Consider the following 21924-nt stretch of genomic DNA (forward strand, 5'->3'; position numbering starts at 1 on the left):
TAATTAATTTTCTTTTTTCTTAAAAAAAAGTTATATAGAGAGACAAACAACAGTAATGAAAAGTGACCTAGATCCAACTTATAACTTCAGGAATTCTGTTAACTAGTTATACTCTCAATTTCCTCATTTATAAATGATGTCATTGGACTAGGAGATCCTTAGCTTTACTACTGTCTTAAAAGAAATTGATTGAGTCTACATATTAAATCCCCATTATGGACAGTGAATACAAATATATATATATATTTGTTTATTTATTTATTTATCTATCTATCTAAGTGGCTCTTGGAAACATTTTAACCAATTTTAATAAACCAAGAATATGGCTTATTAACTCAAAGTATTAGTAGTAGTTTCTTTATTAAATGTTCTTCAGTCACACTTGATTTGTTATTTTTAGTTACACGAACATGCAGCCTACCTGGTGGACAGTTTGTGGGAGAGCTCTCAAGAACTGTTGAAAGACTGGGAATGTATGACAGAATTGCTATTAGAAGAACCTGTTCAAGGAGAGGAAGGTATAGTATTTTGATAAGTTGACTTACATATTGTTTTGGGTTTCCATTAATAATCATATCCCTTATAGATCATTTCTTAAAAATGAGTACATGCAAGCATGCTGTGTGTCTTTTTTGCAAAGAAAACAGTTTGTTTCCTGTTAACAAGCAAAGATATCTCAATAGTATATAACATCTTTCTAGATTAGGACTGCTACCATGCCACACAAGCACACAAGTTTTCAAAATTCCTGTGAATGTCATGTAATACTCAAAAAGCTTTTCTTTATGCTAACTTGAGACACAAAATACTGATGTACCTAACATTAAAAAAAATACATCCAGAAACATTTTGCAATATATGTCCACTTAGCCTTTCATATACAAGGATTTAATTAGACCATGGTCATCCCCTCTTTTGTTATATTTTCTTAAATATTAAAATCAGGAAATCAAAAATAAAGTCACTTACCTAGTTATTCAAGAAATAGGGAAAATAATTGCTATATGATAATTTCTGAAGTATGTATCTTATTACATGTTACATAATAACATGAACAGCAGAATGGATATGTATACTTAATAAAGCATTTATATTCTAAAAGCTTATGAGTATTAGCTCTTCAAAACTAGAAATGTTTTTTCCTCTATGTAGCTTATTTTTCAGTCTAGCCTGTAATAGTACTTCAAAGAACTGCTATTACATGTAATCCATACAACGGTCGTGGAATATAGATGATACCTCAATGTAAGTGAGGTTTATAATGAACTAAACATGGACTTTAGAATCAAAAGAAATAGATTCAGATTTTTAACTCTATCCTTTGTGACTAATGTCTTCATGTTTTCTGATCCTTAGCTTCCTTTTCATTGTTATAATGTAGAGATTATTTTTCTTATTTCTGTTATATAGTCATTGTGAGGATTAAGTGAAATAGTATAGTATTGATTCTCTATTCTGTTTCCCCTACTCTTCTGTGTGGTTCAACCCTCTGGTATATAAAAGCAGAGTGAGCCATCACTTGCAGCAGACTACTTAAACAGGATAGTGATCATCCCACAGTACTCCTTCCAAGCAGAGATGCTGATTGGTATCATCTGCTCTGGCTTTGACAAAGTTCAGTGAGAGAAGCAGCAGCTGTGCATCATACCCAGATACACTCCAGTAAACTGGCCAAAATTGTTTCTTTTAAATTCAAAGTATTTGCCTCACAACCTCATTCTTAATCTGTAACACAAATCCTTCCCCCAAATTTCCTAGCCCTTCTTTCAGGATAGTGTTTATTGTGGTACATTTGCCCCACCTCTGTTATTTACTTAATTGTCATGTGCTTTTTCCCTCCATATCTTTGGTAGGAAGATGGCTCTGTTATTAAGTTGACAAGGCCTTCTACTGATTAGGTCAAACTCTCAGCTGGACTCTGGATTCCTTTCACTTTTGAAGTGATCAGAGAAATATGAACATACATTCTAAAGATTCTCCTCTTTATTTACTTATATGTGTTCCTGCTAAGTTCACTGACTTCCTAAGTCTGTTTTTAACTAATCTTAATATTTTCCCTAGTAAATCAGTTTCTTTTCTAATCACTACAGCCCAGTACATTTAATAGTACGTTTTCCTTCCCTTGCTTATGGCTGTAGAATCAGCAGATTACCAGATAAGAGTAGGTTACGCTTCTCATTTATGATTCCAGGCCATTTTTCTTTTTGTCACCCTATGCTCTAAAAGGTATTTCCAAGGAGAAGTGAGGAAGATTCAAGGTGCTGTGATTTGTTATTATTAACTTTTTACTCTCATTTTAATAAGATGTGTTAGGCAGAAAATAGTAATTACTTTGTCTGTCAGTCATCAGAGTGTTCTAGATAGCTTTACCTTGTTGAAATAACTATGTATATTAGGTTTTCTTTGTGGTTTAAATTTAGTTGATGTTACGTTTTTAGCATTCAGTCAAGAAATTGGCTTGGTGTGGCTTGGGTTTGGTTGGTTTGATTTTAACCAGAAGAGTGAATTGTTTTTAAAATTGGAAAAAATTTTAAGTGAACCAGTTTTAAAACGGGTACAATTGAATCTGGGAAGGCAAGGCTGGGGAACTTATTTATAACAAGTCCAGAACCCTCTGACATCATGATTCAACTTTTTTTCATACGTTTGTCCATATGCATGCTGTGCCATAGATAAACTCTGGTATGGAATGGTATCCAAATCAATTTTCTGAGCTAGTGTTTCGCTGTATTTTATTGATAACAAAATGCCACTAGTAACTGAACTTATTTTCTTAAGACTAATTAGAAAATAAGTTATATTTCAGGTAGGTGAATTATGATAGATATTCCAGTGGATGAAAGTCCAGTTGGCAGTTGCAGATACAAGACTAAAATTTGGGAAAACAGATACATTGTCAAAGACTACCAGTAGAAATTTAAATCACAACTGCTACAAGACTATCTTGCAGTGTTTTTAAGGGACAGAGGTTTTTGGGGAAGGGGAGGAGGGTGAATTCTACAGTGTAAACAAATTGCTGGATAAATTTTTAGTATAATGTCAGCATCTGCATAACAGGTAAACAGGCAAAAACAGGGCCATACCTAAGTCATATAACTTCTCTGGGTTTCAGCTTCTTCATTTATCGAAAAAGGCCCTTTGATTAGATAATCTTCTGTGGTCATTTCTTTTTTTGTGTGAGAAGGTAATTAGGTTTGTTTATTTATTTATTTACTTAATTTTTTTTAACAGAGGTACTAGGGATTGAATCCAGGACCTTGTACATGCTAAGCCTGCAGTCTGCCACTGAGCTATCCCCCCACCACCCCCAACTCTGGGGTCATTTCTAATGCTAGAATTCTGTGATTAAGTTGAAGTAATATGAATAAGAATTCTTCAAGTAGGGGATCATTAATTCATGTATAATTTACAAATATTTATTGACTACCTTCTATATGCTGTTATACTAAGCACTGAGGGTGCAGTTTTAAGAAAGGTCAGCTCACTGCCCATAGCTACATTCAAGTGGGGAAAGCAGACCAAAACTAACTAAACAAAATAATTTCAAAAGTTAATGTGTCTCTGTTATAGATGATAATAATAAGAAGGGATCCATCTTTATTTTGAATCCTGAAAGGCAGATCTCTCTATGGAGGCAACCTGTGAGCCAAGAATCTAAAAGATATGAGGACTAGCCGTGGAAGGTGTCAAAAAAGAGCTACCTAGATAGAGGAAATAGCAATAGCAGTGTATCTGAAGCACAGATGACATTGTTACATTCCAGGAGCTGCAGTAACTAGAGCATAGTGAGCCAGGGGCACTAGATGAGATAGAGGCAGAACATTTAAGTTCATAAGTGGATTTATTTAGTTGATTCTAAGTGTAATAGGAAGCCATTGAAGGATTTTAAACAGGGGAGTGATGTGATCAAATTCATATTTTAAGAAAAATGCTTTTCGTCAGCATGGTTTAGAATAGGCAGAAAATTAATTAGATAACTGTTGCAGTGGTCTCATGGTAAATGATAAAGTATAGAAGACAGAGATGAATTATAGAAGGAAAGAGGCCATGGTGAGTTTTAAATATTGTGGATAAGGAGGGGACAAAAGCAGGAAGAGCAAGAAAGATAGCAAGCTATATAAAAAGGATGATCAGAAATAATTATACCCTATAAAAGCACAGCAAGGAGCTGTAGTTAATAATATGTATTGCAGAGGAGAAAAAGAACTATGCAAAGATCATTAGCTTTGGTGAAGATTTAGGTCATTGATGACTTCTAAGTGTTTCTTTTCAGTGGTAATAGGGAGAAAGGCATAATTCAAGGTCATAAGAATAAAATCATTAATGAGGAAATGGAGATAGTGTGTAAGGAGGTTTCTGAAGACTTAGAAAGTTATGTAGTTATCTGATAATTCATAGTGTGAACAGCAACCCATTGCTTTCAGCCTTTTTGATTGCTTGGCTCTTGTTTGTGCCTTAAGGCTTACTTTGCTTTCAATGTTATTATTTCATTTTGCAGTATCCCAAAAGAGGTTTCAAATTACAAACTAAGTAACAAAAAAGTTGGCATTGGACACTGTATAAGATTCATTTCATCTTCAGCACTAACATGGATTTTAGTGTATTGTAGGGGAATGTTTCCATACTTGAGAAAAGTTGTTCTCTCCTTACTTTCCATAGAACTAGATTTTTTTCATAAATAAAAGAACATACATTTAGTTCATAAGACAATTTTGTCATTACTTTATCCCCAGCCAAATGTGAAAATTATGAAATTCTAGAATCATAAAATAGAAACTTGGTTGTTTCATTGAGTAGAAGGCTTTTTCATATTATTAGGCACTGGATCAGGGAGTGTAAGTGCAAAGCTGAAGCTTTGTGGTTTCTTGTGGTTTTCCTAAGACAAGCTGAAGTTCATGTGTTTTTCCTACCACAATTAAAATATTAGAACAAAAAATGATTAAGATGTACATATATATTCCTGTTCAGGATGATTTTGATGCAGAATAAAGGACAAAATGTCATGCCTTTGTTTGCCTTTTCATTGCTGTTGCCCCAGTTTATTTAAAATAATCAATATAAGCTTCTCCACTTCTAAAGCTTAATCTTTTTTTACTTTTAATTTATACCAAGTTCTGTCTCTGTAATCCCCACATCTATTGGTCTTTAACATTATAAGTATACAGAGAAAGGAACAGAGAGGGAGGGAGGCAGAAGGATAAAATTAAACTATTCAAATTAGTCTCCAAATCTGTCTTTAAAAAATACACAGAAATGAATTCAGCAAGGAAAGTACAGAATCAATGTGGAGAAAATCATAATGTTTTGTTAAATGTCAAATAAGATCTGACATGAAGAGCTATATCACGTTCCTTGGCTGAAGAGATTATTAAAATGTCAGTTCTTCCCAGTGTAATGTGTAATTTTCCTAAAATACCAGTTCAAATTCCAGTGGGTCGGAGAGAGTTCTGGACAGTGAGGTGAGAGGAGGAACTAAAAGCAAAATGATTTCAAAGTTTACATAGAATTTTAGGCTTACGTGAAAAATGTAGTATGGCATAGTCCTTAGGAGCACAGGCTTTGGCTTTACTACTTGCTGAATGCTTTGAATGCTCTTTGGTTCACTTTCCCCATCTGTAAAGTGTGAGGATATTAATTCTTATCTCTTGAAATTGTTTTAAGGATAAAACAAGTTAAATGCATATAAATCACTTATAATTGTGCATTATACATAGAAAATTCTTATAAATTGTTACTAGCTTTGTAGAAATCAAAGATTATAGGAAAAGGACTAGATAAGGGAAATTTGTTCAACTAAATATTCAAATTACATTAAGTTACATATTAATGAATATTATAATATATAAAGTCACTATAATCAAAAATGTGGCATTGTAATGTAAATAGATTAGTGAAATGAAATGAAGAATCCAGAAATAGATCTAAGTATATATGAACACCTAAAACATGTTAAAAGGTGACATTTACATTCAAAAGGAAAACTGGTTTATTTAATAATGGTGAAGGCATAATTGGCTGCTCATTTGGTGCCAATAAACGGGCCCATATTGATACTTTCAACAGAAATAAATTTCAGACAGATTAAAGATGTAAAAACAAGCAATAGAGATGGAAGAAAACGTATTTCTGTAATCTCTGGGACAAAGAAACCTTGTATCTTTGAAAGCAATGTAAGAAACCCACAAGCCTTTTTGTATCAATATGAGATAATAGATGTTAACTAAACTTACTGTGGTAATTATTTCATGATATGTGTAAGTTAAATTATTGCATTGTACAGCTTAAACCTGTATGGTACCCTATGTCAACTATATCTCAAAAAAACTGGAAAGAAAAAAAAAACTATAGAAGCCATAAAACAAATCAGTACAGATATGACTTTGTAAAAATATAATTTCTAACAAAAGATACATGAAGAGTCTAAAAACAAAAAAATAAACTGGAAGAAAATTACCTGCATCATTTAAAGACAACACTACTAATACATAAGAATTCAAGAAAGGTGAATAACAGTAGAAAAAGTGAGCAAAGAATGTTTATTCTTTATTCTGAGAAGAGTCTCAGAAAAGAAATTCTAAACTAATAAATAAGGAAATACACTGCACTAATTAGTAATTAGGATGGAGCTAAATAACAAATACCACTTTTCAGTCATTGGATTGGCAAAAGTTAAAAGGATTTATAACATCAAGTGTTGGCAGGGATGGTGAGGAACCAAACATTCTCATCGTTGTAGGTATAGATTTGAATAGCAGTAAATAACCTTATTCATTTGTCAGTACTGAGATTTTAATCTTTGACTGCTTATTCCCTCTCTTGAAATTTGTTCTACAGAAATAAAAGCATCAGCTACATAAATACATGTGTATTTAAGATACTTATTCAGCATTGTTTATAGTGACAAAACTTTGGGGAAATTTGAGTGAGTGTTAGTAGGAGAAGTTTGAATAAATTGTACAACACAAATTATGTAATAGCTTGTAATTATTTAAGATAATTTTTTATATGTGTCATGTAGTGACTTGAAAGATACTCAGAATCTGTTGTTAAAGATATATCATGTTCTTTTATTAAAAAACAGGAAACATATATGAGCTTTGAAATGATATAGAAGGAAAATTTTGACATTGCCTAATTCAGAAGTTTGGTATTACAAGAGACCAAGTGTAGAAGAAACCAGAGTTTATCCTCTTTTTCTTTACTTTGTATATCTCTTTCTTGTTTGACTTAATGACAAGCACGTATTATTCTTAAAGAAAGACAAAGGACAAAGGGCTTAACTTTAGTCTTTAAAATAAGTAATGAAATGTGTTTGTGGTTTTTTTAAATAATTGTATTCCTTTTTAATTGATGCTTATTGTAAAACTATCCACTCATACTAATGTGTTCTGTTTCACTTTAGCAATGTCTGACCGTCAAGAGAGTGCTCTTATAGAGCTAATGGTTTGTACAATTCGTCAAGCTGCTGAGGCACATCCTCCAGTGGGAAGGGGTACCGGCAAGAGAGTAAGTTACATTAGTGAGAAATCTACAAAAAAGCTTTTAATGTAATAAACTGTCTTAAATATTTGAAAATTTTACTGGTGTATGTATCCCTAAAAACATGGAATTTTTGTAAATAGTATTTGCTGTGGAGGTTCATCTTTATATCCTGTCTACTATACTCAGGTTCCAAAAATAGATTCTTTTCATCCATGTTCCTATAGCACCTGTGCCTGCTTCTCTAATTTATAATCTTAAGAATTTTCACATTTGTTATTTGTTAGAAGTACAGAAAGGCTCTGAAAGCAAACTGCCTAGTTCTACAAGCTCTTCCACTTACCAGCTGTGTAATCTCTGAATAGTTGATTATTTTCTTTGTGCCTTAATTTCCTTATCTGTAATATGGGAATAATAATACAAGTGTTATTTGTATTCAAGATGAATTGAGATAATCACAGATGGAAAGACTGTCTCTTGCAGTGTGAAGAGGCAAGCAGTTCCTCTATATCAAAAAGTATAAAACTGAAAATACTATCCAAAAACCATCAGGGCTCTGGAAATTCACCAAATAAATTTTAAATTTTAAATTTTAAAATAAGAAAGATAGCAATGAAGTTTGCCTCTTTGATGAACTCTTCCTTTCACAAACAATTTATCTGAACGTGCAATGCTGTTTGATCTCATTTGACCTACCATAGAACTTCTTTCAGAATTGGAGTCAGTCCTTTCAAGTAATGTAATCTTCATGTAATATTCTAAATCTCTTGTCATTTCAACAGTCTTCACCAGGAATAGATCCAATCTCAGGGAACTGCTCTCTTTGCTCATTTATAAGCAGCAGGTCCTCATCTGTTAAAGTTTTATCTTATGATTGCAGCAATTCAATCACATCTTCAGGCTCCACCTAGAATTCTAGTTCTCTTGCTATTTCCACCACATTTGCAGTTCCTTCCTCTAGCCCCTCAAAGTCATCCGTGAGGATTGGAGTCAGCTTCTTCCATACTCTTGTTAGTGTTGATATTTTGACGTCTTCTTATGAATCATGAGTGCTCTTAACGGCATCTAGAATGCTGAATCCTTTCCAAAAGGTTTTCAATGAACTTTGCCCAGATCCATCAGAGGAGTCACTATCTGTGATAGCTATAGCCTTACGAAACATATTTCTTAACTAATAAAACTTGAAAGTCAAAATTACTCCTTGATCCATGGGCTACAGAATGGAAGTAGTGTTAGGAGGCATGAAAACATTATTCTCACTTTGCATGCCCATTAGAGCTCTTGGGTGACCAGGTGCATTGTCAACGAGCAGTAATATTTTGAGTAATAGGTCTCAGTAGTGGATTTAAAATATTCACTAAGCCGTGTTGTCAACAGTTGTACTGTTAACCAGGCTTTATTGTTCCATCTGGAACTAACACAGTGTAAATTGAGCATATTTCTTAAGATCCCTAGGATTCTCAGAATGGTAAATGAGCATTGACTGAAACTTAAAGTTATCAACTGCCGTAGCCCCTAACAAGAGAGTAAGCCTGTGCTTTGAAACTTCGAAGCCAGGCATTGACTTCTCTCTAGCTGTGAATGTCCTAGATGGCTTCTTTTAATGTAATGCTGTTTTTGTCTACATTGAAAATCTTCTGTTTAGAGTAGCCACCTTCATTATCTTAGCTAGAGCTTCTGTGTAACTTGCTGCAGCTTCTGTATCAGCACCTGCTGCTTCATCTTGAACTTTCATGTTATGGAGATGACTTCTTTTCTTAAACCTCATGAACTAATCTCTGCTAGCTTCAAACTTTTCTTCTGCGGTTTCCTCACTCCTCTCAGCCTTCAAAGATGAAGAGAATGAGTGCCTTCCTCTGGCTTAGGCTTTGGCTTAAGGGAATGTTGTAGCTGGTTTGATTTTCTGTCCAGACTACTAGAACTTCTTCCATGTCAGCAATAAGGCTATTTCACTTTCTTATCGTTCATGTATTCACTGAAGTAGTATTTTCTTTTCCTTTGCTTTCTCAGTTTGGCTAACTGGCACAAGATGCCTAGTTTTCAACCTGTCTCAGCTTTCAACGTGCCTTTCTCTCCAAGCTTAATCATGTCTAGCTTTTGGTTTAAAGTGAGAGATGTGTGACTCTCCTTTTTACCTGAACACTTAGAGGCCATTGTAGATTATTAATTGGCCTTATTTCAATAGTATTGAGTCTCAGGGAGTAGGAAGGCTGAAGGAAAGGGAGAGAGATGGGGAAACACCTGTTTGGTAGAGCAGTAACACAGCATTTATCGAGTAAGTTCCCCATCTTATATGGGTGTGGTTTATGGTGCCCCAAAACAATTACAGTGGCAACATCAAAGATCATTGATCACAGATCACCACAACAAATACAATAATAATATGAAAAGGTTTGAAATATAGCAAGAATTACCAAAATGTGGCACAGAGACATACATTGAGCAAATGCTGTTGGGAAAATTATGCCGATAGACTTGCTGGACACAGGGTTGCCACAAAGCTCCAATTTTTTGAATGAATGAGTAAATAAATGAATGGATGCCTGCGTGCCATATCTGCAAAGTATAATGTGACAAGGTTTGCCTGTATTCTTGAAAAGCTGCTAAAGCTTCAGGTAAAGCTAAAGCAGTAGGAGTCTACAGCCTTCTTTCCTAGGGTTACAGTACACACACAGCCAACAAGCTTGATTGGTGACATCTGTAGTTTTACCAAAGTGGCACTGTTTGCAAATACCAGCAGCTTTGCTGTCAAAGGGAGCAGATTCAATATGGGACAAGAGGGAAATGTCCACAACTTGACTAGAAATGGCAAACTTGGTAGAAACAAAGAAAACCCATAGCTGTGATATTCAGAGGTTGTGTCCACAGTAGGTAAAAACAGTGGACCAGGCAAGAATCTAACTACAAAATGCTGGAAATGAGAAAGCCATTAATAAACCCTCCACACATTCCTGACTGACTAGGAGACCTGAGAGAACTCAGTGGAAAATAAAAGTCAAGCAAACTTAAGAACTGTCTGAACTTTGAATATGCTCTCTACCCCACAAACAGATCAGGTCTCAGAGGGGAGAAGCCTTATAAATTTGAAGTATTTGAGCACAACCTTTGCCCAAATCATTAGTTGACCAGTGCTCAATTGAAACACAGAGGAGACGCCCAGGAGGACAGGCTAAAAAACAAAAATTAGAATAAAAATTCCAAGCAGAAGCCACATATCATGGGAGACAAATTATACAGTTTAAGATTAATTTGTTTAAATGAAACTTAGAAAAATAATTTTAAAATACATAGTTAATACAAAATATTATCCCAGAATGTCCACTTTTCTAGAAAAATTGGAGCCATGCAAGGAAACAGTACAGTGTGACTATACTCAGGAAAAAAAGCAGACAGTACAAATGGCTTTCTCAGTAGGCCCAGTTTTTGGTTTTAGCAAATATTTCAGAGCACTTTTTATAAATTTAGTCAAGAATTATAGGAAATATGTTAAAAGAATTACAAGAAAATATGATAACAAATAGGGAATCTCAATAATTCCATATTTCTAAATGGAAATTTGCAAGTTGAAAAGTACAGTAACAAAAATTTTTAATTTATTAGATGAGTTCAGTAGCAGATTTGATATGACAGAATAAACAGTGAACATGAAGATAGATTAATGGAAATTATTCATTCTGAAAAACAGGAAGGAAGATGAAGAGAAATGAACAGTCTCAGAAATGTGCAAGACAACATCAAGCACACCAAATTTGTGTAATGGAGTCCTAGGAAGAAGTGAAAGGAGTGAAAGAAAGAGACAGGAAGGAAAGACATTCGAATAAATAATTACCCTAAAGTTCCCAAATTTGATGAGAAACATTAGTCCACAGATCCAAGAAGCTTAACAAAACCCAAGTGGTGTAAACAGAAAAGATCCACATCTAGACACAGGATAGTCATGCTGTTGAAAGACAAAGACAAAAAATCTTGAAAGCAGCAGGAGAAAAAGAACTCATGTGAAGGGCAGCAGCAGTGGGATTAGCCGGTGACCTATCAGAAACAGTTGAGGCCAGAAGACAGTGGAATGACATAATCACTAAAACACAACAAAATTGCCAAACAAGAATTCTAAACCTAGTAAAATTGCCTTTCAAATATGAAGGTGAAATAAAAGTATTTTCATTTAAAGAAAGGTTGAAAGGCATGTTGCTGGCAGACTTGCCTTAGAAGAAATACTAAAAGAAGTCTTTCAGTCTCTAAAGAATGGTGACTAATCCACAGGAAGGAATGGAGAGTACCAAATGGTAGATATGTGGGTGGATATGAAAGGCTATGTGTACTATATACTGTTTTTAGTTTTTTAAAGTGACATGAAATTATTTAAAGCAATAATTATAGCACTGTAGTATTAAGATTATAAGATACATAGATATATGTGACAATAGCGTGAAGAAGGATAAAGGAAAGGAAACTATGTTGGAGCAAAACTGCTATATTTTGCTGTAATTTAATTCATTATTAACCTGAAGTTGATAATAATAAATTGAAGAAGTATATTCTAATCCCTAGAGCAACCACTCATACCTAAGAAAGAAAAACAAAATCAACAGAGAAAAAGTATAATAGTACACTAAAAAATATTTAACCTCAAAGAAGGCAGTAAAGCAGGAAGGGAGGGGGGAAATGTAAGATATATAGATAACAAATAGCCCAATGGCTGACATAAATTTAACCATATAAAAATTACATTAAATATGAATATAGGAAAGACTCTAAAAAGTGGAGATTGAGAAAACTATGGACTTGATATTAAATGATTGTAAGGAATTATTGTTTAATTTTGTTGGAGATATAAAGTTTGATTATTCTTTTATCTTCACCTGTTAGAGACATACTTAAATATTAAAGGTGAAATGATATACCAAGAATTTGCCTTAAAATGCTACAGAAGAAAAAAAAACTTTAGGGGAATTGATAAAACGACGACAGAATTAATGTTTTTAAATTTTCCAAAATAAAAGTTTTAAAAATACATATTTTCTTAATTTTGACTGATAGCCCCTTCAGGACTAACTTCTTGTCATTTTGACATGGTATCATTTTTTTAGTGCTTTCTTTCAGAGTAAAATATCTCAGGTTCACTTTCTACCTTTACTGTTTATATTAGTTATCTATTACTATTAAAAAATTTACAGCAGTTCCTCCTTATTTTTTGTTTTTCCTTCCATACTTTTAGTTACCAGTCAACTACAGTCCAAAAATATTAAATGGAAAATTCCAGAATAAAAGTTCATAAGTTTTAAATTGCATGCTATTCTGAGAAGTGTGATGAAATCTCGCACAGTCCAGCTTCGTCCCTCTCCATTCTGCCAGGGACACGAATCATACCTTTGTCCAGAGTACCCTGCCAGTTAGTCATTTAGTAGCTGTTCTGGGTTATCAGATCAGCTGTCACAGAATCACAGTGCTTATGTTCAAGTAACCCTTACTTTGCTTAATAATGGCCCAAATGCACAATAGTAGTGATGCTGGCATTCGGATATTCCAAAGAAAAGTCATAAAGTGCTTCCTTTAAGTGAAAAGGTGAAAGTTCTAGACTTAATAAGGAAAGAAAAAAATTGTATGCTGAAGTTACTAACATCCACATTAAGAGCAAATTTCTATCTGTGAAATTGTGAGGAAGGAAAAAGAAATTTGTCTTAGTTTTGCTGTCACACCTCAGACTGCAAAAGTGATGGCCACAGTACGTGGAGTGCTTAGTGAAGATGGAAAAGGCATTAAATTTGTTCAAGATGTTTTGAGAGAGAGAGAGAGAGAGAGATCAGATTTACATAAGTTTTATTACAGTAATTGTTATAGTTGTTCTATTTTATTAGTTATTATTAATCTCTTACTGTGCCTAATTTATGAATTAAAGTTTATCATAGGCATAGTTGTACCAGAAAAGACATAGTATTTAGAGGGTTTGGTACTATCTGCAGTTTCAGGCATCCACTGGGGGTCTTGGAATGTATCCCCGATGGGTAAGAGAGGGACTACTGTGCTTCAAAACTTAGAGGCTTAAAACAGTAAGTATTCATTATCATATAGTTTTTGTGGTCAGAAACTTATGAGTATCTTAGCTGTTCTTTTGGCTCAGAATCTCTCATAGGGTTGCAATTAAGATGTTAGCTGAGGCTTTTTAACCTCTGGAAGCTTGATAGTTAATTTACAACTTCCATAACGGTACACCCACATGGTTGACAAGTTAGTGCTGATTGTTGGTAGACCTTAGATCCGCATCATGCGGACCTCTCCGTAGGACTGTTTGAGTGTTCTTAAGACAAGGCTGCCAGCCTCCGCTAGAATGAGTGATCCAGAAGTGAGTAAGGTGGGCACTTCTGTGCCTTTTATGACCTAGCCCTCAAAAGTCATACAACATAATTCCCCCGATATTCTTTTGATCATACATGTCAGCCTTACTCATTTTGGGAAGAGACTCTATGAAGGGCATGAATACAAGGAGGCAGGGGTCATTCAGAATCACCTTGAAGGCTGATACTACATTATCTTATGTGAGGAGTCTCCCACTAGCTCTTGTTCCTTTTGATAGAGAGTGATATATAAAGATCAAAATCTTGTCGCTAAGGATTCTCATTGTCAATTGGTTATCATTTCTGCTAGACACTTAGTACGCAGAGCTAAGGTATATATGTATTTGTCTATTTATACACATATATTTAAATCATATATTCATATTGATATTTCTGACTTGAATTTAGCATAACAGGGTTTTTACCTCTTTGATTTTGTGTTTTTTTCCCACTTTTTTGAAAAATATAAAAATTCACATAGTTAAAAAGGCAAAGTTATATTTATATAACTTCTCTCTATATATATATTTCTCTAAACATATGTATATATATTTATGTATTTCTTATATGCCTCTACACCCTTTTGCTACCAGTAACCATTTTGATTTGTTTCTAGTTTATCATCTCAGTTTTACAAATACAGTTAAATGCATACACACACACAGATGTGTGTATTCTTACTCTTCCTTCTCCTGCCTCTCGGTCTCCTATCTCCTACAAAACATAGCATAATTTATATGGTGTTCTGTACCTTACATTTTCATTTAACAGTATATCCTCGATATTACTCCACAACTTTATTTGGAAATCTTCATTTTCTTTTAGCTGCATAGGATCCAACATGTGGATACACTATTGAGAGTCTTTTGGGTGTTGCCAGACTTTTGCTATTAGAAATAATGTGCAGCAGATAATCTTGTGTCATTTCATACTTGTACAAGGTGTGTTGCTGGGGTAGATTGCTACAAGTGGGATTGCTGAGTCAAAGAAAATTATGTATAAAATTTCGTTACATATTGGTAAATTACCCCTTCATAGGTATGCCAGTTTTGCTCTCCTATCAGAGATGTTGTGAGGATTAAATGAATTCATGTATGTAGAGTGTCTGACACAAAGATAGCTGTTACACTGAAAACATCCTTAGACCTTTCGTATATTGTTGAATGAATTTTAAGACTTCTCAGTATCTTGAGTACATCTATAGGTATATATTTTACTTTATATGTAGTCTCTTTAATTGCTTTGTACAGAACTAAACATGACAGTAGATCATTCCAAAGTGATTTTGTTTGTTTAAGGAGTTGAAAAGTAAAAACCCTGGAAGAAGAATCAGATAGGAGGCTCTATTACTGCTTTCATACGTTCTCAAACATTGGGGTTCACATTTATAAAGTGGCAATTTTTTTGAGTTTCTGTTCTGTAAAACCATTCAACGTTGTGATGGTAAATTCCTTCAAGCTAATAACAAACTGCAGAATGCTTTGGGAAGGTAGTTATCCTAACTGAACTGCATTTTAATATGTTATTTTTTGAACCACGTATGGTTTAACTAGTAGAATACAGGCTAAGGTGAAGGGCTTTAATCTGTTCAGTGACCAAAAACTTGATTTATTTTATTTATTCTTTATTTATTTTATTATTTATTTATTTATTTATTTATTTAATTTATTCTTTATTTATTTATTTATTTATTTTATTTATTCTATATTTATTTTATTTATTCTTTATCTTGATTATTGCCTAACAGATTTATGGCTTAATTATAAGAACAATTAAATATAAATGGGTCCAGAGACATTGTTAAATATATGCTTTAAAAATAAGTAAAAATGTGTTAGCTGCTGATGGTATTAAAAAAGCATTACTTTCTAAAGTATTTTTAGAAAAGTTTAACATACGGAAGATCACTGTTAACATATTGAAATTAAAACTCTAGAAAAAGTATTTCTCCATTGTTTCCAGTATTTTTATATTTATAACTGTGGTTTTTTACAAAAAATTATTTTTGTTTTTATTTCATCTGAACAAGTAGTAGTTTATCTAAAATAAGTAGCTATTTAATAAAGTAATAGTGTTTGTTTACTAGCAATTCGCATAAAACTAGATGCGTTTATTTTAATAGTTTGTTAAGCTCTTCGGAAAATTCTCTTATTACCTGCCAGTGTTTCATCATTCTTTGTAACATTGTAGATTTATCAGTTAGTACATGACACTCTTATTCTTTGCCCATTTTAATTTATTTCTAGGTGCTAACTGCCAAAGAAAGGAAAACTCAAATTGATGATAGAAACAAACTGACTGAGCATTTTATTATCACACTTCCTATGTTGCTATCAAAGGTACAGTTTCATTTAGTTTTGTGATATGTCACTGAGTTTGCTTATTACACCATAGTATTAAAACAGTTACTTCTTTTTCTTCTCCTAGTATTCTGCAGATGCAGAGAAGGTAGCAAACTTGCTACAAATCCCACAATACTTTGATCTAGAAATTTATAGCACAGGTAGAATGGAAAAGGTAAGACACTATAAAATTGAATTCTATTATAATCAGTTTATTAACTGGACTGTTTTATTTTCATGTAATCTATAGGCTTATTTGTTATTTGACAGGTGCTTATTTTTATTTTTTGTTATTAATCTAAATATCATAGTTTTTCCTTTTTTCCTCCTCAGCATCTGGATGCTTTATTAAAACAAATTAAGTTTGTTGTGGAGAAACATGTCGAGTCCGATGTTCTAGAAGCCTGCAGTAAAACCTATAGCATCTTATGCAGTGAAGAGTATACCATCCAGAACAGAGTTGACATAGCTCGAAGCCAACTGATTGACGAGTTTGTAGATCGATTCAATCATTCTGTGGAAGATCTATTGCAAGAGGTCTGTTTTAAAGTTAATGTGTACATATAATAATTTTTTCTAATAATTATTCAAGATAGCTAAGTATTTCCACTTTAAAATAAAATTAGGTAGAATTCTCTACTCCTTTTAAAACTTAGCATTATTGCAGTTGTTCATCCTATAAACATCAGCTTTAGTTATACTTTGTTTTTATTTTAAAAACCTGTTTCATAAAAGTCTGTTTTTTTAATTCTTTTAAGAAAACTTTAAAGTATGGCTTTTCTTAACTCATTTTTTCATTTTCTATTCCTGGAACCTAATTTACATTTTAATATTACTGAACTATTATGATGTGCTAATGAATAGAACATAAAAATTAAGTGTATTTATAAAGGATGACTGCTTACCAGTGGTGTGCCCAAGATAGCAGCAAGTATCTCCAGTTGGTTATTTTTATAATTGTTTCTGTGATTCCTGCTTCTTGCCCCTTCCTTTCAATCTGTATAAGGTAATCTGGAATTCTCACACCTTTCAGTGATGGCCAGGTTGATAGGATTTCTTTTTAATGCATGTAATCAGTCTTTCCCTACTGTTAATTTTTAATTTTAACTTTTAATATTTTTCAACCATTTTTAATTTTTCATTATGATTTTGAAGCTACAGAAGTAACTGATAATCAGTAAGATCTTTGAAATAACCATTAACATCTTTAAAATACATATCGTTTCACTGAGCAGTTTTCAAGATATTTATCCTGACATTATTCATCAGAAAAGTGCACAAATCACGTTTATGACATTGTTTAAAATACATAAGTAATTATCTGTGGGTGTTATGATTATGGGGTTTTTTGTTTTTGGGGGTTTTTTTGTTTGTTTGTTTTGTTTTTTGCTTATTTCATTTTCTTGTTTACCAACAGTGAATATGTACTATTTGTGTGATAAAAAGATTTTTTCTTTAGGCAGTAAGTACTAATAGACTTCATATGAATTTGAGGATGAGTAAAGTTATGGTATTGAGGTGCTGTCTGCTTTTTATTTACAGGGAGAAGAAGCTGATGATGATGATATTTACAATGTTCTTTCTACGTTAAAGCGGTTAACCTCTTTTCACAAGTATGTCATTTTATTTAAAGTAGACTTAATGAATAATCTGTTAGTCAACATAAAACAGACTTGTAATGTTTAACATCCATGTAACAATGGAAATTTTAGAGAAATGTTGAGATGTTGTACTGTTTTCTCTTTATTATTCATATTTTCTCCAGATAAATTATGGGGTTTTTATTATAATTTGATTGCTTAAGGAGTAAGATTTATCATTCAGTGTAATGAATGTACATTGTACACTGTAAAAGATAATCAGTATTATTAACAAATGAGACGGGCTTATTCTATAAGCTAGAGTTTTATAGGTATAATTTTCAGTTGATAACTCAAATTTTGGAAATTTTACTAAATAAGAATCAAGATTTGGAGGAAAGCCATAAAAGTTATTTCTATGAGCTTTTTTTCCTGAATTGTTCTTGTTTGTCTTGTGTTACTGTGTTCTTACTATGTAGACAGAACAGTTGGATTTGAATAAGAAAGAAAGGCTTAGATCAATGAAATAGGTGTATTTTCAAATTGTAATTTGCATATGTATTATAATGAGACATGCTTATCTTCTCCATAAAGAACAGAAAATGAAGAACTATGTTGTAAAAAGAATGTTTAGGTGTAGCCCTTGCATTTAACGAATACTTCGGATTTCAAAAGCAGTGTCTAAAATTTAAGCCTTTTCTATATACACAAGTATATGTTTGGAATTCCATGGGGAAACAAAGTTATATTTTAAGAAATATTTTGACATTTGAAATAAAAGTTAACAACCAGTGTCAAAGCTTCTGTTTATGAAAATATTTTGACATTTGAAAATAAAAGTTGACAGCTGGTAATCTTAATATTTTTAGTAATAGAGCTCATGAGAATTTACATTGTCAATGTTACCTCATTCAGAAGTCCTTAGCCCATGTAAATAGCAACACTAAAGTTTTTGAACTGTGCCATATTTTCTTTACCCTGATTGATTTTGTCATTCTTTATTTCCGTCTTGTGAATACAAATCTTTTTCAAGAATACACATGTACTTGTATTTTGAAATTGTGAGTGGACGTTGTATTTTAAAGTATAAAAGAAAGAAAGAAATGGAATAAGAGCTTAGATTGATCATATAATGGTGACCTTCACTTAAACATGTGAAGTTTCACTGATTTATTTTAATGAATTCCTATATGAGCTTGCACTCTTCCTCTGTCTCTTTCAGTACCCTCTTCCTTCTCCTTTCCTCCTCTCATTCCCCTCTCCCTTTCCCCCTTTCTTTTCCTTCTGTCTTTCTCTCTCTTTCACTCTCTCCTTCTCTCTCTGTCTTTGTCTCTTTCTTTTTTTCTTAAGTTTGGGTACTTGAACATTTCCTTATAGATCTTTCTCAGTTCTACTAGAAAATGAAGTTAACTTTATTCTTCCCCCATGGAAACTGAGCTCAGCAAATTCAAATTTTCTTTCAGTCTACAATAAAGTTAATGCACTTTTGTTTATTTCAGTGCTCATGATCTTACAAAATGGGATCTGTTTGGTAATTGCTACAGATTATTGAAGACTGGAATTGAACATGGAGCTATGCCAGAACAGGTAGGAGTTTTTTAATATTCCTTCTGTATCATTTTAGAAAGCTAAGCTTTTCTGAGATCGTGTAGGATTATCAAAAGCCTATCATAGAAAGTAGTTGAAAATTCTTAAATGCAGCCACCTCATTTGAGAATTATTGTCCTAGTGATTGAATGTTATGGATAGGTATCTTATATTTTCAGATTTGAGTGGAAAAAAATAGTCTTTGCTATAATATGTCAAAATTTCAGTATTGACGAACACATTCTCTTTTAGGAAAAATACAGTTAGTAACTATAGTAGCAATTTCAACACTTCATCAATTAGTATAATGAAAATTTCTAATCATGGCTGTATTTCAGGCATTGCCTAGGTATTGATAATAGTAAATCTTAGATACGGCTTGGTTTTTGTGGTAGAATCATAGTTAAACAAGTTTGGAGGCCTTTAGCAGATTTTAGACCTCTTTGCATTCATATATAAGTTGGAGTAGAAAGGGCAGGAATTCAGCAAATTTTATCTAGTCTGAAAGAGACTTAGAATAGTTAATTACCATACAGAGAATTAAGACTATAATTCTATGTGAGAATTAAGTTGTTAATTCATAATTGCAATTATTGCCAATCAACAATAGAAGTCTGTTGTTAAGAATTAAGAGTTATTCTGTCCATTGCAGACACTCAGTCATGTAGACCAATATACCAACCCCATAGTTTGGTATAGGTGGTGTTTAGGGGTAAGCACATCCATTCCCATTTTGGTAATATGGAGTGCTTAGATGACACTTCATTGTACTAAAGCAGTAAGAATGTCAACAGATGTAATAAAATTATATTTTCATATTGAAAGTTAATCACAGAAACAGTGCTATATAATTGCTGTGATTAATTCTTTTACGTTGCCTTAATTCATGTCCTTGATCTTTACTTTGTATCCACTCTTACTAACAAATGTCCCTGATTATGTTAGGTGTTTTATTGTAGTTTGTGAGAATAGGCTAAATATTTGACCCTGTGTTGTTTTTCTTCATTTATTGTTGAATCTTCAGCTTTCATCCTCCATTCATCTCAAACTTTTCACTAACCTAAATGCAGTCCACTGATATTCTCAAACTGTGCTTCAAAGTTGCAAAGGAATGACGTAATTAAGATAATCTTTTTTTGGTTTCCTCATTTTCCTCAAGAAGAGAATAAGAATAGCACTTCTCTGTTTCATCTGGGGATTATAACTATATCTGAATTTATATTTTAATTCACTATACCATCATTTATTGTCTTAGAGCTGACTTGTTATGGTCTCACAGTGTAAGTTATGTTGATTTTCTGTTACTTTCACTACACATGTATTATCTACCCACATTTTATTTTAGTTTCTTTGAATAACATATTTATGTGACATTTGCTTTAGGTTTAACTTCTTAGACACAATCTTTGTATGAAGTTTGAGTGCATCACTACTAGATTATACTCTTATTCATTTTAACAGTTAGAAATTATTTAGCATTTAACAGCTCTTAGAAACATCTGTTTAGATATCCAGTACCAAAAATCCAAGAAGTGTATTCAACCAATCCTTCATATGACCATGTGAACTTGCTTTTTTAGATTCCAACTGTGTCCCTTTCACTTAGAGCTCCAAAAAATAATCTTTTAGAGCAACAATATCAAGCAGCTACCAAAATGTTTGCTGTTATTAACCCTCAGTTATAGGTTTTGAAGATACCTTAAAATTTACTTTTTATCTATTTAGGAGAACTGTATTGTCCATATATTTGTTCATTTTCCATGGTAACCATTTCACTTAGGAGTTTTGCAGTCACACTCTTCAGGATTAACTGAATTCTTTTTTTTTTCCTTCCTTTTAGTGATCTGTTTTTTCTTTTTGCCAGTACTAGTTTAGCTATTATTAGTTTTAGAATATGTAAAACCAAAGTTTAAAAAAATCTATTTTGCATTCTTTTTATCAAGGATAGTTTACAATGTGTCAGTTTCTGGTATACAGCATGTTTCAGTCATGCAAATACATACATATATTTGTTTTCATATTCTTTTTCATTATAGGTTACTACAAGATACTGAATACAGTTTCCTGTGCTATACAGTAGAAACTTGTCGTTTATCTGTTTTATATATAGTAGTTAGTATCTGCAAATCTCAAACTCTCAGTTTATCCCTTCCCACCTCCTTTCCCCTCTGTTAACCAGAAGTTCTCTATGTCTGTGAGTCTGTTTCTGTTTTGTAAATAAGTTCATTTGTGTCTTTTTTTTTTAGATTCCACATATAAGCGATATCATATGGAATTTTTCTTTCTCTTTCTGGCGTACACTTAGAATGATGATCTCCAGTCCATCCATGTTGCTGTAAATGGCATTATTTTATTCTTTTTTATGGCTAGGTAGTATTCCATTGTATGTACATACTACAACTTCTTTATCCGTTCATCTGTTGATGGGCATTTAGGTTGTTTCCATGTTTTGGCTATTGTAAGTACTGCTGCTGTGAACATTGGGGTGCACGTGTCTTTTTGAATTATATTATTTCTTATACTAGATTTTTAAAGTCAAATTATTGAAAAGTTATAATAGAAAAATCAGCTCATATTCCCTTCGCTTGATTCAACTGTCAGTAA

General features: G+C 32.8%; 1 protein-coding gene across 1 annotated transcript in view; it reads left to right on the plus strand.

Annotated features, from left to right (window-relative positions):
• Positions 1–21924, plus strand: part of STAG1 (stromal antigen 1) — a 327021-nt gene that overhangs the window by 254030 nt on the left and 51067 nt on the right. Inside the window, exons 15-21 of the mRNA XM_032487978.1 lie at positions 401–518; positions 7403–7506; positions 16058–16150; positions 16239–16328; positions 16487–16690; positions 17696–17766; positions 19233–19320. Of these exons, the coding sequence (XP_032343869.1) occupies positions 401–518; positions 7403–7506; positions 16058–16150; positions 16239–16328; positions 16487–16690; positions 17696–17766; positions 19233–19320 (768 nt within the window). The remainder of the gene's footprint in view (positions 1–400; positions 519–7402; positions 7507–16057; positions 16151–16238; positions 16329–16486; positions 16691–17695; positions 17767–19232; positions 19321–21924) is intronic.

Source organism: Camelus ferus, chromosome 1, assembly GCF_009834535.1.
Source record: "Camelus ferus isolate YT-003-E chromosome 1, BCGSAC_Cfer_1.0, whole genome shotgun sequence".
Classification (NCBI taxonomy): Eukaryota; Metazoa; Chordata; class Mammalia; order Artiodactyla; family Camelidae; genus Camelus; species Camelus ferus.